Source organism: Falco rusticolus, chromosome 12 (genome assembly GCF_015220075.1).
Source record: "Falco rusticolus isolate bFalRus1 chromosome 12, bFalRus1.pri, whole genome shotgun sequence".
Lineage (NCBI taxonomy): Eukaryota > Metazoa > Chordata > Aves > Falconiformes > Falconidae > Falco > Falco rusticolus.
Window position 1 is genome coordinate 5,822,015 of NC_051198.1, and position 16,799 is coordinate 5,838,813.

Consider the following 16,799-nt stretch of genomic DNA (forward strand, 5'->3'; position numbering starts at 1 on the left):
GCAAGTGTAGCAATCTCTTTAAATTGTTTTTACAAGTATGCCTAACTTATGCATGTAGTTACATCTTATTGCACACACAAATTACAGTCTTAGATACTTATATATTTTGTATTGAGATATCTTCTTTAACAAATACTTGTTAAACCACAGTGTTTATAATTTATGACTGCAGTCTTCATAGGCTTGATCTAACTGACTTCCAAGGAGCTGGATTCATCTTGCATATAGAAATTTTGCACTGACATCATAATATAGGGCAGTTGCACTGTCAGCCTAATACCACTTAAATGACTCATATGAGTGGTATCCGTGAGTTCAATAACATCCTCCTCCTAAGTAAAACAACAAAGTTCAGGTGGGTTTCAGAAGATTAGCTTTTTACGTTGGTTCACAGAATCAGTTTTGTTTCCCGTGTTGCTACTCTTCTGCTCAAGAGATGTGTTTTATTAAATGATTAATAAATGCCCTTATTAGTGTAGGTCCTATGTCACCTGCCATGTTTTATTATGCAATCAAGAAGCACAACAATGGCTGTTGTTATAAAGAATTAGAATTAGTCCTCTCTTTTACCTCTAGGTTCAGTGAAAGCGCCTGCAAAGACAGAAGATCTTATTCAGAGTGTCCTCACAGGTAATAAATATATGGTTTACACTGCAAGAATGTGACACTTTTTTGTCAAGAGAAACATATTTTTTATGAAATAGGCCATCTGGTTTAGACATTTCTTTGAGTGATTAGGACTGAAAACATATATACCATGTTTTCTTCCTCAGCTTTGAAATTATTAAATATTTGAGCACATGTTTCATGAGTTTGGAATAGGGCGCCAACAGGGAATTTTTAAAAAATAACCTTTCACAAGCATGATGTTACCATCTAATACAGTCAAAATATCAGCATTATTATGAGAACAGAAGCTAAATTTGGTCTGAATATTGTGAATAGTAGTGAAACTATTTTATCTTCATTAGCTTTGCAGTGTTCCCATTGCTCCTACAAAACTGAAAATTACTATTGCATTAAGCAAATTGGTGTGTCAGTTAGGTAGTGCCCTGCTGTTCAACTGGGAGGCATGTCCTCCAGCTTGGAGTTGGAGTTTGGATTGCAAATTTCATAACTCATTTTCTTTTTTAGTCATTCTCCTACATTGGAACCCACCCTGTGTCCAAATCTTGCTTAGGCCTACATTTAGGTGGGGAAAACAGACACAACATGAAATTCTGCATGTTGATTGCCTCTTATTCACCCTCCCTCCATGTGCAGTAAAAAGAGGCTGGCTTAGATTGTGGGAATACCTGCAGGCCTCATACAGTCTGTTGTCTGAGAAGGGGTCTTCAGTCTGGCTTTTCCAGAGCTGTGATCTCCGATCATACGAGTCACCCTTCCCTCCAGCTAGCAGACACTGAGCTCGAGCTGTGATCTCGGTTCACAGGGCAGGACATCCTTCAGAGCTGCCGCTGGAGTGGCAGCACTGGCACGCAGTTCTCAGCATTTAGCCACCAGTCCTTTGCTGGACTGGCACCCAGATGGCCATGACTCCTGTGGTGCAGGGTCTCCAACAAGAGAGAAGTGAAAGCTCTCCTGGGATGCTGTGATGATACCAGGACAGATGCTTTCAGCTGGTGCCCACGTCAAGGCAGGAGAGCAGCCAGCTGAAGTGCTGTTTGTGAAGGGGGTTTAGGCACTAGATGTTGTTATGTAGCTAGCCCATCCAGAGAGAAGGGCGACTTGAAGTGTTGGTACAGTGGGTAGAAAGATCTCTGGTCATATTTAAGATCATGGTTTTGTATGTTGGGCTGATGGGAATCTTTTGCATCTGAAAGGAGTTGAAGAGAGAACATACATGTTTTTTATCTTGCTGCACGTCTTGGTGTTCTAAACTTTCATCTCTCTTCCTACTCTGGTATCAGTTAAATTTGCCAAAGTATTTTCTATCTGGTTACCTTAATTCCAGATAAGTCTACTTAGTTAGTTTAAGCTAGCACGTTTCACTTACCTGCAGTAAACAAGCACAGTACACCCTGCTAATGGGAACTCCTGGGTTTTTGATTGAAATCAACTGTGAAACAATTGAAGTGGTTTTTGTTATTATCATTGTAGAAGTGGAAGCACAGACTATTGAGGAGCTAAAACAACAGAAGTCTTTTGTTAAGCTTCAGAAGAAGCACTACAAGGAAATGAAGGACCTTGTAAAGAGGCACCACAAGAAAACCACCGACCTTATCAAAGAGCACACTGCAAAGTACAATGAAATCCAAAATGACTACCTGCGACGAAGAGCAGTTTTAGAAAAAACAGCAAAAAGAGACAGTAAGAAAAGGTATGTTGGACGTAGCTTTCCTGTTCTTGGTATTGGAGATCTTTACTCAAGTCTTCTTTTATAGTAGACAGTTACTATGGAGGTGACATTAGAGCACAGAAAAAAACTCAAAAGCAGCAAGATTCCTAGGTAAAATGAAGTCAGGGCCTTTGATACGGAAATCCTCGGGAAAAGGCCTCTCCATGATATGCTGCTTCTCTGCTAGAAGCCAGGTAAGTAGTTCACCATGTTATACCTCTTTCCCTGTAAATGAAGGTATGTAATATTTATCTTGGGACCTTCCCTAGACCACTGGTATGGGTAGGTGACTCGGCTGTACTGGCAACAGCATCCAGTGGTTAGGTAGTGAGCTTAATGACGAACTGAGAGAGCATATCCCCTGCATGCTGAGACGGTTCAGGAGCCAGACTGCAGTGTGAAAGAACTGAAACTTACCTGGATAAAGTGTTTTATTTTCCTACTCAGGTCAACTCAGCACATTTTATCAGAGCACCCCATCTTCTGCCTTGCTGATCTACTTTATGAGGAGGATCGGTTCCATGGAAACTTCTGTCCCACACTTAATAATACAACTTTAGAATGTAGCTCCCTTTTCAAGCAAAAAGTGTTTGCAGCCAGCACACATAGTCATTCTGCTCATATTAAGCAATTGGTTTACTCTGGGCCACCACAATGTGCTGTCTGGTGGTGGAAGAGACCGAGTGTCAAAACAGGAACAAAACATAGTCTTCTCATGTGGTTATGGGTAAAATGGATATTCTGAATTTGGGATGAAGAATATTGTTTCCAAGTTAGAGCCCTGTTAAACCTCATGCTAGACTAGAAGGCATCAGATACATAATTAGGTGAAAGAAAGACCTGGAAGTTATTAACATCTGGCTACTGTTTAAATGATGGTTGATCCGGACCACCTGGAGATCTCTTAATGATTGCTTGGCTTTGCATGCATACCCCTTCTGTGCTGTCTCTCTAGGTCTTGCCTTGCCCTTTCTCCTTGTGTGTGCTGATACACTTTTTATATTATTTGTTTAGGTATTAGTTGTGTTTATCTTTATCAGTTTGAAATGCAGAGACTGTTATGACTTTTTAATCTTTCCACAAATACTGACTTGTTCTTATGGTAAGGAACTATATGTTAATGAAGATCAGTTCCTAACTCCTGACAGAATATATACACACATATATAGAATGAGACTGTTGCAGTTGAATTTTTATTTCTCCTATTACTGCAGCATTCTCATTTGAACATAATTTAGTTTTTAAAGTAATCAGATAAGCACAAAAGTCCTTTAACTTCTACATCAAATGGATACAGCTGCAGTTCTTAAATACAAAGACAGTGAATGAGCATTAAAAAAAAATTACTTTATATACTTTTTGGTAGGAGACCATAAGAGTAAAACGCTGCAAGCATGCTCTGGCTGCCAACCTTGCTGATAGTGTGATAGTACCTCTAAATGTAAGTGACTGGCATTTAGGCCATAACTTGTCATTAGGAAGGAGCTTATTCATTTACGCTTCCCTGATGACAGAATGTCATTTGGCTTAATAAGAGCTTAATGCTCATGATATACTGTTCAGCTGGCCTTAATGGTTGTCAGTTTTCAGGCTTCCAGGTTCTACACTTAAGTTTAACAAACTCGCTTGAGGTCTGGTTGTCAACTGCACGCACAGTGGTGTTTTATCCACTGTATTTTCCATCATCAATGTGTGTGACAGAGAGTGGCAAACAAAAAAAGTCATGTTTCTTTCTCTTCTCTAGCATATTCTATTCAAATTTAAGCAGAAAATCAAACTGAATAAATAACATGACTCGTTTATCTTTGAGCAAAAAGGATCCTCTCTTTTTCTTTTGTTATGATCTGACCATAAATCATTCATGATATCAGGCAATATAACCCTGCAGTCTATTCAGTGGAACTGTCACAGTGATTTCAGAGATGTGCGGGTTTATGTGCAGATACAGAGAAATTTGAAGGTTAAAAGATCTGAGCTCAAATTTTAAAAAGGCAGAAATATATTTTTAAGGGATTCAAACTTGCAAGTACATATTCTCTCAAGCAGCAGACTTGTAATAGAATACCGCATCCCAGGAAAAATAATAATTTAATAATTTTAAATTATTACTGTAGCTATTTGCCTGTAACTGCAAGGTATAAATCACTACTTCATCAGGAGTCCCTGTATCGGATTGCGATAAAAATGTGTTGTCTCTGGTCAGAAGTAATCGATGTTTTGTGCCCTTGTCTAAAATTGGGCCAGGGTTCAGTAAAGCCATTGTCTGTAGGAAGTTTGACGTATTTATTTATACACATGCACAAGTGTTTTGCAGGTGTTCTGAAGTTTCTTTAATGGGCATGTCCCTTAGAAGACAGTATTTTAGCCAATGCTTAGAAATTGGCCTTATTTCTTTTCCCAAAACTACAAGAAAAATGTCAGCTTTCAAATGTATAGTGTAATGGCATAATATGCTGACTTTAATATTCATTAATTCTGCCTTCTGGCTCTGTATTTAAATTATCCTCACCTATCACACTGACACCACTTAACTTCTTAGCAGAATATTCAAATACAATAAAAATACAAGAAATAAAAAGAGGCTACCTTGGGGTTTATGTCCTCAGACTGATGAAAGCAGCTTCACATTATTCCAGTTGAAGTAACTCGAATTGACAGCAGCTGCAAACTTGAACCTGGGAGAGAGAAGAGAGGCAGCCAGTGTAGCAAGTTCTCTGCACTGTAATCTGCACATTTCTGGGTAGCCAAGTCATTTTTCTCAGTGTCGGCTCTCTCTGTTCAAGGTTTTGCTGATTTGTCCATCTCATTCACTGTTCTGAGGTTTCCCAGGCAACTGATTTAACACCTGAGTACAGCAGTAAACACAGCAGTGGAGCAGGGACACAGCATAATTTTTTTTTCCTTGGCTTTATTTTAGTGCTGGTCTGAGAGTGATACTGCTTTTGCTGTTCATTTTTTCTTTGAGCATTGTAATGTCATTCTGTCTCCTTTCACAATTGCATCTATTCTTCCTTCTGTCTCAAGAAAGGGGGAAAAAAAACAACCACAAAAGGTAAAAACCTGTTCCTTTAGTGTTGCCTTTTAGCTTCTCATTGTATTTTTATTTTGTGCTGCCTTTCTGAGGTTATTCCCCACTGGGGTGTTAACTTTCCTCCTAAAGTATCAGTCCATAGAGCATTTTGCTCTGTTTGTGCTATGTGTGGCATTTCCTGAAGCAGGGAGAAAATAACAAATAAAGGGATGTTCCTACCATTTTAAGCATTTCATAAATGCGGATGTAAAGTTATGCTCTTAGATTTATTGCTAAGTGCTTGCAGGGATGATTTGGTTTTCAAAATACTTAGCATTCATCATTTCTGCTGAGGACTGTGCAGCTTTGAAGTTCAAGTTAACTGTCTGGAAGTGGATAAGCAAGTTCCATGGACATCTGTTTATGGGAAATCTTCACAGTTACATTTATAGTTCATTTATACCAAGTCTGGTTCACATCACCATTCTGCATTAGTAAAGTGAGGTTTAAAAGCAATAGCCATCACATTAACAAACTGTTAATGTTCTTTTTTTAGTAAAAGATGAAATTATTGGACTTACTAGAGCTAAAATCGTCTTTTGGCACTATATGTGGGGCTGAGGAACTCCCTAATGGGCTACATATAACCAGCTGCCTTAAAAACAAGGTTTAAACATGGGGCAGAATGTACATGCCTAGTGACTTAGACCTTGGTGGGGTGTGTGTGTGTCTTTGCAGATCTGAAACAGGCAGCCCAGACCACAGTTCTTCAACTATTGAACAGGAATTAGCTGCACTTGACTCTGAAATGACCCAGAAGCTAGTTGAGCTGAAGGAGAAGCAACAGCAGCAGCTGCTAAATCTCCGACAGGAGCAGTATTACAGTGAAAAGTACCAGAAACGAGAGCACATTAAGCTGGTACGTTCGTTATATTGTCCACTTTTCTTTAGCAGTCTCAGGGTAAGTAATGAGAGCAGCATGACGTTATCATTAAGTGGGGCTTCCTCTTACTTGGAGTCCATTTCAGAGCTTGATTTCCCTGTGGTCTGCTGCAGCTTCAAGGGGTACTTGTGTCACTGTCACAAACACTTGGAAGGCTTTGGATGGAAGGCAGAAAGGCAACGGGATTATTAGTACTGCTAATGTAGAGTCTGGTGATGTAAGTCTTGGGTTACTGCAACGTTTGGATGACGTTCCTGTTTTGTTCTGCCACTCTTTTAAACGTACAACTCCCAAGGAGGCAGGATTAGATGGACAATAAATTGAAACACCATGAAAATAAATAAATGAAAATAGATTCAAACATTCCTCAGGACACAGAGTTGTGCCACACAGTGTTCCTGTTGCAGAAGAATGCTTTAAGGGGCTGCAGGACATAATCTGTATAGTGAAGAAATATTTTGTGTCCATCAGTCCAGGCCAGCTTGTGTTTTTACAGCTGAAGTTTGGCTGACAACTACAGCAGGATCATAGGCTCTCTGAGCTCAAATAGAGGAGCTTGAGCAGATGGCAGCTGATGCTGATGGATGTTTTTAGGCAGAAAAGAATATTTTTAAAGGATTTTATGGGACTGCAGACTGTTTCTCAGCCCCAGAGAATCCTCACAATTTCTTCTCTATTACGTGATATTTTGCCTCATGACTGTTGGGTGAAGTGATTCGTTTACTCTACCCTGCCATCCAAAAAGAGCAGGTCAGAGGAGTGATATGTGTGAGTGTCACTCAGCCATGCCTTTTCACAAATTCATTCCCATAGGTCACAGCATGGAGCTGCTGTTCCCCAGTGGTGCCCTGTTTGTCACCAGTCGTATGTGAACCACAGCAGCTCCAGTGTGCACATGGATGCAGTTATCTGTGCCACGGGGAGACAGTCCGCGTTCCAGTAACAGTTGCTGGCTGCATCTCAGAGATTTTTTTTTTTATAAAAATGAACCATTTTGGACCCACATAGTTGGGCTTATATTGTAAGCTAACTCCTTTCTCATTTCAAAATGGAAAATGGCATTTCGCAAAGCAAAGTTACATTATCCAGTTAGGATAAATTCGTTTTTTAGCACAGAACCTTCAGACAGTTTTCCCTCTGAGCTGTGCAGAAGTTAATGTTCCAATTAAAATCTGCCTTGCAGCTGGGAGATTCTTTCTGATGTCTTTCTTTTAGAGGAGAGCCTATCACCGGTGTCTTTCTTCTTTTATCTAAGGAATGAAAAGCTGGATCAGACTAGCTAGGCTTTATTATACATCCTCTGGTTTATCATCCTGAGAGGATTATTTTAGAGAATCAGACTTAAACTAGAGGGGGTGATCAAACCAAATTGGTCCCATTTCCCACTTTGATTCACTATTCATTGAACTAGCACACAAGCCCTGTCCGTATGTCCTCTCCCGTCAGCATCACCACCACAGGCATGCTTTTTGTTAGCTGTTACAGAACGAATGAGGTTGGACCCAGTGCTGCACAGCACATTTCAAACTGACAACTCAGGTTTTTTGAAAACTTAATTCTGTGGTCAAAATGTAGGCTATGCCTAACTATGCTTAGCTTTCTTAGCTATCGTGTGTGAATTTTCAATATCCACCTGACTACCCTGAAATCCAAGCTGTTCCATGTAATAATGTTCAATGCAAGAGGAATGTTTCCAGCACTCACAGAAAACCTGGAATATTTAGTGACATGGGAATTCAGTTTGTAATTTCTATTGCATAAATTCAGGTTGTGACTATTTATGAATTAATGTAGGCATTTTAATTCCTAGCAAAGTTAAAATCTGCAGTATATACTTTGGTTTTACATTTAATATTCTGAAACTATATCACCTTTATGTGCAAAGAAGTAGTAGTTTCTGTGCAAGCTGGACATATACAAGTCTGGCTGAAGTCCACAAGTTAAGAATATATTTACACTGGTAAGTGTTTTTACTGGCTTTTGATCATTGCTAATTAATCAGGGAATGGTATAACACTTTAATGTTTGCTACAGACTGTTGAGGAAATTTACATGTATGTATGATGTTTAGCTGAAAATACATGTTTTTGTTTCTTGGGATTTTTTTAGCTTATTCAGAAGTTGACAGATGTTGCAGAGGAGTGTCAGAACAGCCAGCTAAAGAAACTGAAAGAAACATGTGAAAAGTAAGGTGCTATTCCCTTATAATTGATTGCTACTCCATGTGGGGTTTTTTTAGATACATTTTGAACTTGCCTTTATTTTTTATGCTTTAGAGAAAAGAAAGAATTGAAGAAAAAAATGGACAAGAAGAGGCAGGAGAAGATCACTGAAGCAAAATCCAAGGATAAAAATCAAATGGAAGAGTAAGTATATCCCTAGATCCATATCCTTATATGTTATAAAGAGACAAGATTTTTCACAACTGGAAAATCAAAGAAAGGTCTCAACCCTAAATACAAGGCAGGTTCTAGTCAGACTGGAATACCTCACCAGAGCAGTGGAGTCCTCCTTACTTCTGCTGATACAAATTTAATTTCCTGGGACTAATCTAATCTCCTGTTGCTCGAGCATTGAGAGTCTGGGTCAGCTGCAAAGGTGCTGTGTGGTATGGGGCTGCGCCTGTGAGTGGCACGACAGAGTGATTTGCCAGCATGCTGTTAATCCAGACACTGTTTCTCTGGGTATAAACACACTTCGTGGCTTCAATTTCACAGGGTTTGATTTCACCTTAACTTAGGTTTTTATCTGTGAGTTAGCTAATCTTCTTAGCTCTGTTAAAGCCGCTCTCCAGAACAAGTAGCAGCAACACAATGGAAGGTTTGCTTTACTTTTGTGGGAAATTCCCCTCAGATGCTGTGCTACTGATTCTGCTCCAGTGTCAGTGCTACGCAGTGTGCAGTCACTTTGGGTGGAAGAGAGAGGAAAACTGAGCTCTGAGGGAGCAGTTGCTGGGAACAGGGACAGGAATATTAATTTCATTAAGGTACCACCAGACAATACAAACTGTAGTTGTGCAAGTTGATTATATTCTCCCCAAGGGAACAGTATCTAGGTTTGTTTGTCCTCCTTAATTTGTTTTGGCAAGCAGCTCAAAAAGAAAACTGAGTGTTTTAATCTTCCATCATTTGCTGGGATATTCAGTTAAAAATACAGGAGGGAAAAAAAATAATCTAGAATATCCGAGCTTTACCAAGCAACAAAGACACAACTATTTGCTTTTCTACAGGTAAAAAGGTTTATATGGGCTTGGGAGCATCTCAAAATAGAATCTGTGCATTTGGTAACACTGAAAGAAGCTCACACACACACAATGAACTGCAACAGATAAGAATCAATATTACAGAATTTTAGTAAACATCCTAGAAAAAAAGATAACATAATGACAATAATTGATTATGAAAAAAGGGAGAAATACTCAATATAGTTAGAGCCAGTCAGAGGGTATGGAAGTCATATTACAAAAAAGCAGTCAATCATTATGAAAATGTTATAGCATTAAAAATCAATTGCAATAGGAAATTATTTGCTGAGAGGTTAATGAGATACTAGTGGAAAGGCTCAGAAACAGACAGGTAGAAATTCTTTTTTGTTTTCATTTTATTTTTTTCTCATTTTTCCCAAGGGCTTTCCTTTGCTAGGCTTTTCAAAGAGCTCTTGGGAAAGGTGAGGTGGGGAACTACATGGGAAACAGCTTTCCTCTGTCCAGTGACATGGTTTGTCCTCACTCTTGAGTAGGACAGAGAGTAGCGAGACCTTCTGGTGAATCCCATTCAAGTCATCCAGGTTAGGCTGTTGTTTATTTAAAGCTCTTACACAAATTTGGGAAAGAAATTGTTCTTACTTAATTTTTCTAATTCCTACATGCATGCAGGGCTTGTCTATCTACCTAACCCCATCAGATTTTCGTGCCACCTGACCAGCAGTTCCCTGTTCCTGACTTAGGCAGTTAGGTTTTAGAGTACTGTCCTGAATCTGGTCAACTTGAGTATCTACAAGTCGTTATTTTTTGTGCATTTATCACTTTGGGGGATCTTGTCTTCAGTCTTCGACTGATGATCACTTTAATAACTACCTCGCAAAGTCACTTAAAGTTCAAGTGTTTCCTCCAAGTTCAGCTTTAAGAGGTTTACAGAGCAAAGCTGGGCACCGAAGTCAAGCCCTGCTTTTTGTGGGAACTTTGCCATTGTCTCAGAGATGTCACCAGCAGTATCCGCTCACTGACAGCGACAGTTCTTTACTACATAACGTGCCACAATGTGGCAGTGTGCATCTACTGATGATAGCACACTCTCCCAGACTAACGTTTGGGCTTTAAGGAACGCTACCATCACTTTCAAGATGTGGCAGTACCCTATGGTAAAAGCCTGTTGTGACAGAGCAGGGAGTTTGTTGTGGTAGGTCATGGGGAAGTCAGAGTCCTTCATACAATAAAGATGCAGCCTGTTACAAAGGGCACATTTAGGAAGCAGATAAAAATTTAAGTAGGCAGATCCTTACATTCGAAACAGAACCTTACTTATTTTGTAAGGAGTTGTCGGTGATTAAAATATGTTGGTGTTATCTTACTGACTACAATAAGTTGTTGACTGTTTCACCCCAGAGAGAAGACTGAAATGATTCGATCGTATATCCAGGAGGTGGTGCAGTACATAAAACGGGTATGTCAGGCCATATGTTTTATTTTCCCAGTTTTGGTGTAAAATACTATCTTTCATATTTTAGGTCATATTAAACTGCACGTTCTACGTTTCTGTAAAGGTTCTGCAAATGCTGATTTTTAACACATGCAGTGTAGACTTCTCTCCAAATTCCAGTTAAAGGAAAACTGGAATTTCAGACAGATCTTCATTAATTGTTAGTCAGTGTTTGGGGCTTGGTGCTAATAGTGGCAGATTTTAATATGCTTAGGATTACATCTTTGAATATCCTGTGTTTATTCATGGAAAATGTACCATTTTTTTTAATTGACTTGCTGTTTCACAAACGCAAAGATTGCATAAGGAACTCTGAAAGTCAATAAACATTTAATTGCAGAGTATATTTTAACAATTTTAACCCTAATTACATTAATACAGTTACTCAAATGAAAAAAAATTCTATGAGCTCTGTAAACACTAATCAAAGAATTTCATTACTGATGCTAGTAGGTGTTTTTTCTGAAGCTGTAGGTGGTTTACACTGGGCTGAAAGTATGCACCGCAGTGTTTTGGTATGTGAAATCACTGTGAAACATATACTACTATTGAATTTTCTCCTAATTTCACTGCCGAGAGAGTTCTGTTCAAAAGTTGGCCCATTTTTGCTCACAGAGGCATTGATTCAGGAAGCAACCTGAAGAATTAGCAAATTAACTGTGTGTAGTTCCTGTTGGAGTCAGACACATGTCTGAGTGCTTTATTAAATAAGGCCCAAAATTTATCAGCATGTGCATGTAGGACTCTAGGATGCAAATCCTCCTCTTCTGGGAACAGAGTCCATCTAACACAGCTTGTACACGAAAATATAAAGCAAAATAATATGACTTTTTAAAATGCATTATGCTTTTAATAGCATTATAAGTCTACAATAAGTCTTTTAGACATTTCTGATACTAAGTCTCATGTGTAAAATCTGAGATATTGTCCACACACAACTGTTACAGCAGTTGTCCTCAGGGGTGGTTGTGACAATGGTGGTAACTCATATTAGAATTATTCGTAGTTTTGATTATAACGTTTTAATTTTGATGGATGGAATATTTGTTGGGGAAAGGGTGGGAAAGTGAGGATTTGCAATCTCTGAAGATCCTCTGCTATTTTCTTATAGCTAGAAGATGCTCAGAGTAAAAGACAGGAGAAACTTGTAGAGAAACACAAGGAGATTCGTCAGCAAATACTGGATGAAAAGCCTAAGGTAAAGAGTTTTTGAACATGTGTTATACTGCTAAAAACTGTCGTTCAGGAAAAGTGTTCCTCCAGCAGGTAGGCTGATGTTTAAACATGAAAAAGTCCATTCATAGCATCATAGCCATTGTCTTTAATATTCAGGATGAAAAAAGATGTCGAGTAGCAGTTTAGTATGGAGCACCACTTCAAGTGCAGATGTCATAGATGGGGTTTGGTTTTTAGTACTTGTGTTGTTAAAAAGCTTCCAGTGTAAACGGTGCTTCTGACCAGCAGAGTGTGCCCATCACTGCGTTGCGCTTTAGCAGTACAAAACCAAAACACAGTTTACATTGAAAAGAAAAAGAGATATCTTTTTAGCATGCTTGCCGCAGATATTTGTGATAAATTATGAGTATATATTTCTGTGGAAAACAATGAAATTTTCATAATAATAGTGCTTAATATTCTACATTGATTGCTGGATTTCCTCTATTTGTTTTTCTGCACTGCATCGACTTGTAATACTCTGAAATACAATTTTTAATCCTAAAGGCTGCAGGCTGACTCTTGCTTCTAGTGAAGCTGGTGGTATTTTTGCCATTGACTTCAATGGAGAAGGTTCAGAGTCCTTCACTCGTACATGATTTTCCTGTAGGAAAACCTAGGTAACTATATATAACCAGACTTTTGTACAGAGGGAGACTTGTTTTCAGCAGAGTTCATACCCAAGTATGACGCTTCACAGCCCGCTGTGTCATGTCTGCTTTCATTTTTACTTCACTTGTTCACATGTGTGTTCTAGGCTTCACTTTTAATTCCTTGTCCGTGTCCACAGTCCCGTTTCTGTGCTTGTATTACAGCTTAAAGTCTAGCACTGGGTGTGAGCTGATCAGTGTTGTCATGTCATTTCTGTGAAATATCCAGAGAATAAATTAGGCTAAGGTCTGAATAGCTAGAAGTTTACAACAGTCTGGAAAAATAAAAATGTTTGCAATTCTGGTTTTCTGCTCATCTTTTTTGAAATAACATTTATAAATAAGCTGGAACTTTTCAGTGTTGTGGGCGTCTGGGTGTAAAGGCTATACAATAATATTATGCTTTATATTTGGTGCTGTAGGGTCATGAGCTTCTCAGGTATGTGAACTAAAAAGGCTGCGGTTTAAATGTTGGAATTTTAAATTTCAAAGAATAATTTTCCAGTATTTCTAACACTAGCTTTTCACAAATACTTGGACACTGTGTCTGTGTCCTTTCTTCTTTTTTTTCTGGATTTTTTCCCCCCTAATTTATCACTTTAATTCAGAAGTAGCATAAAGCACTGAAAATTTGTCACTGAAGACTTGGATTGCATTTTGAAAGATTGTGCTGGGCCAGTAGTGTTAGACTCTTCCATCAGCTGTCCCTGTGCCAAGTGTTAGGTCATGGCACAGAGCAGCTCCAGATCCCTTGTCTTCCCCTGCATCTGGCCATCAGTTCAAGCGCTGGGGTAATCAGCACTGCTCAGTCAGTGCTCTCTGTTTCTCCTGAGAAAACCCTCTGCAGTAATGTGCCTCACAGGGCCTGGCTGCAGGATGTGGTTTTTTTTTTCCTTTCCCACATACTGAAACGGGCAGACTTTGCTGAGCTCATGATGGTATGTGCCTCTTGCTGGCATGAGGGGATTTAGAGAAAACATAATTACTCATTTTATTCAGTCTCTTTTTATGTTTTGCTTCATGTTCATATTTCATATCCATATTTGCTTCCCAAGTGACAGGACGTATGATATAAAATAGATCAAATGATTTCCCAGCTGAGAAGAACCAATGTATTTTATGCAAACAGCAGCCTTTTTTGGGGCAACTTATTTAACAGGTTAGTCTCTCGTGCTTCAGCATGCTGACACCCACTAAAATTTATGCTAGCTGTGTTAAACGGTTTTTCTGGCAGTAGCACCTCAACCCCTAAACAAAGAGTTTAATACATTAAGAGGGAAAGAATTTTTAGTATTTTTACTAATAATTCCACTGGAGACATTTACCATCATCAATCACTGTCATTTGATTATTTATTACTGACTCACAGTTTGTTGTGTTATGATTGTATGCACAGAGCTCTGTCATAGCCAGGAAGAATATAATTTCGTAAAGTGTTGCCAACAGACTGCCACTCCAGTGAGATTTTTCTTTTTTCTCTTTTTTAAATTATGAGTTTGCAGCTTCCCATGTTGTGGTGTGTGTAGGTCACCAAAAGAAAATTTGCCTTAGAGCTCTGACATTTTAGACAACAGCTTTTAGAAACAACGCAAACTGGATTCAAATTGGTTCCCTGTACGGAGGCAGAGGGCTTGCTTTTTGTTTAAAATGCCATGTGTTTAGATGGAAGTACTTAACTCAGGACTGATTTACACCTGTAAACTCTGCCTGTCATATATATAATTTATTTTTAATGTTTGAATGCAGGACTGTTTTGCAGCTTTCATTTGTGGGGCTATTGATAACCAAAACCAATTTTTTTTCCTCATAGAAGAGTTGGAGACTTTACTTCCTGAACTGATACTTTTAGGCAAGAGGTTGGAAATAGTTCCTCAGCTTATTGTGGTCCTGCTGAAGTCAGTGTAGGTATTGGCTTTAATGAGACCAGGATGTCATGCTGTATCTGTGTAAGTAACGAGGATACCTTAATGACACACTAATCTCTGGTTATGTAGAAACTAGAAATCGAGTATTGTCATCAAATCCATGTGTGTGTGTGTGTATGGAAACAGGCCAGCCACTCCCACAAACATGTTTGGAAAAGGGGACTATCACTTCATTAAGAAGTCAAATACTCACGGACTCTAGGTCAAGAAATTTCTAACTTGCCATTTTAGTGCAAGTACAGTGGAAGCAAAGTTCAAATGCTCTCCTGCCACTGTCTTTTTCCTAACAGCATCATTAGCAAACAAGTCCAAGTGTATTTTCTTTTCTCTTACTCCTTTTTTTTTTTTTTTTTTCCTCTTACATTATCTACTGGCAGCTTTATTATCAGCAACAGCTTGTATTTTTCTTCTCACCCATTCTAATTCTTTGTCTCCTCCTCTTAGCACTGATACACATTAAGCTTGTCCTGTCCTTATCTTCTTCCCCTTGGGCATCTCCTCTGCATGCTGTGGAGGCTGCTATAGAAAGACAGCTCTTTACACTGCAGTACTGGATTCTGTACATTAGAGCAGTGTGTGATTTTAGATTGTCCACTATAGTGTGTGTCTGGCAGTCCTTATCTAGGCACAGGAGTGCATCGAGGATGGGCATGGTCATTACATCTCAATTTCTTTGTCCTTTACAGCTTGTGCATCAAATTAAACATAAATAAACACATTTCCTTCCCCACCCACCCCTCTTGCCTCCAATTTCATTGTAATTACAAAAACCAATACACACGAGACATGACAAGGGATTAATTATTTTTCTAAGAACCGACTCAGTTACAGTAAATAGACCCAAGCCTCCTCTAATTGAAATCAATGAGACTTTTGTTATTTATGCTCATGGGTCAGAGTTACACTTAAATCTCAGTGTAATAGCTGAGACTCCTGTGCCCTTGCAGTCAGCGCCTGCTCCCAGCGGAGTTAGCTGGCTTCTGTTGGCTTCAGTGGACCATATTCTTACAGTCCCAGCTGTCAAGGAAGGTGTAACATTTTGTAGCCTGCGTTCATGTTTCTGCTCACAGCTGCTCTGCTGTTCAGAGCCCCAGCTTTGCCAGGGCCGGCCGAGTGGTGTGGGCTCCTGGAGGTCTGTGGGAAATGGTGCTGTTCAGTGAGGCTTTACCTGGGGGAAAAGGTCCAACAGATCTACAGAGGCACCATAAGCTGTGCAAACTTTCTTAGAAATGTTGCATCTCTCTGGTTTTTCACATGAGTGAGAATACAGTGTTAAGGTATAAAATTCCTTTTTCTCCTCAAAAAGTATAACGGATACCATTTAAAAAAATTATAAATCAGTCCTCGATAATGGAAAATATAAGCATCTAATGCATGCTAACTCACTTTCAAAGAACATACATTAATTATCTGCCAATTCGACATGCATTATTAATTGCACCTGATGGGAGTTGGCACTTCTACATCCAATCAATAATTAATATTAGCACTGTACCTGAAAAATTTATGGCAGCATAAAATGATACATATTCAAGTTATAGAAAAAATTAACAAGGTGCTGATCCTTTACAGCAGTAAGCCTCTCATAACTCCAGTGCAGCCTTTCTGTTACACAGGGCTGGAAAGGACCTCCAAGCTCTTTCTTCTTTGGACTAGCTGCTTTTACAAACAGTCACGTATCATGTAAGCCTGTTAATGAAACAGTGCTGGATAATGACTCCTTCCTTCTGAGTGTTATTTAAATGAAGATATTTGAAAAGCCAATGAATGATTTCATAGATTTCAGACTGATGATTTCTGGTTTCTTAGAATATCAAAAAACCCCATTTATCTTTATGAAGGCTACAGCTTGTCATATGTGTTTAGTTAAACTTTGTGGTCATCTTCATGCAGATGATGTCGTTGAGTTAAATAGGGTCAGCAGTATTACCGCTCTAACTTTAGAAAGAAGCCAAATAGAGCAAATGTATTTTACAGCACTTTTAGGTTTTATTTCAGTTAACCTCAAAGCTCAGAGTCAC

The 16,799-nt window shown here is 39.0% G+C and overlaps 1 protein-coding gene across 4 annotated transcripts in view; it reads left to right on the forward strand.

Annotated features, from left to right (window-relative positions):
• The window catches only part of PLCB1 (phospholipase C beta 1), a 401,171-nt gene that overhangs the window by 327,963 nt on the left and 56,409 nt on the right, over window positions 1–16,799 (forward strand). For all 4 annotated transcript variants that reach the window (XM_037405583.1, XM_037405580.1, XM_037405581.1 and 1 more), the window contains exons 25-31: window positions 577–630; window positions 2,101–2,320; window positions 6,087–6,267; window positions 8,401–8,477; window positions 8,568–8,657; window positions 10,895–10,952; window positions 12,100–12,186. In XM_037405583.1, the coding sequence (XP_037261480.1) occupies window positions 577–630; window positions 2,101–2,320; window positions 6,087–6,267; window positions 8,401–8,477; window positions 8,568–8,657; window positions 10,895–10,952; window positions 12,100–12,186 (767 nt within the window). The remainder of the gene's footprint in view (window positions 1–576; window positions 631–2,100; window positions 2,321–6,086; window positions 6,268–8,400; window positions 8,478–8,567; window positions 8,658–10,894; window positions 10,953–12,099; window positions 12,187–16,799) is intronic.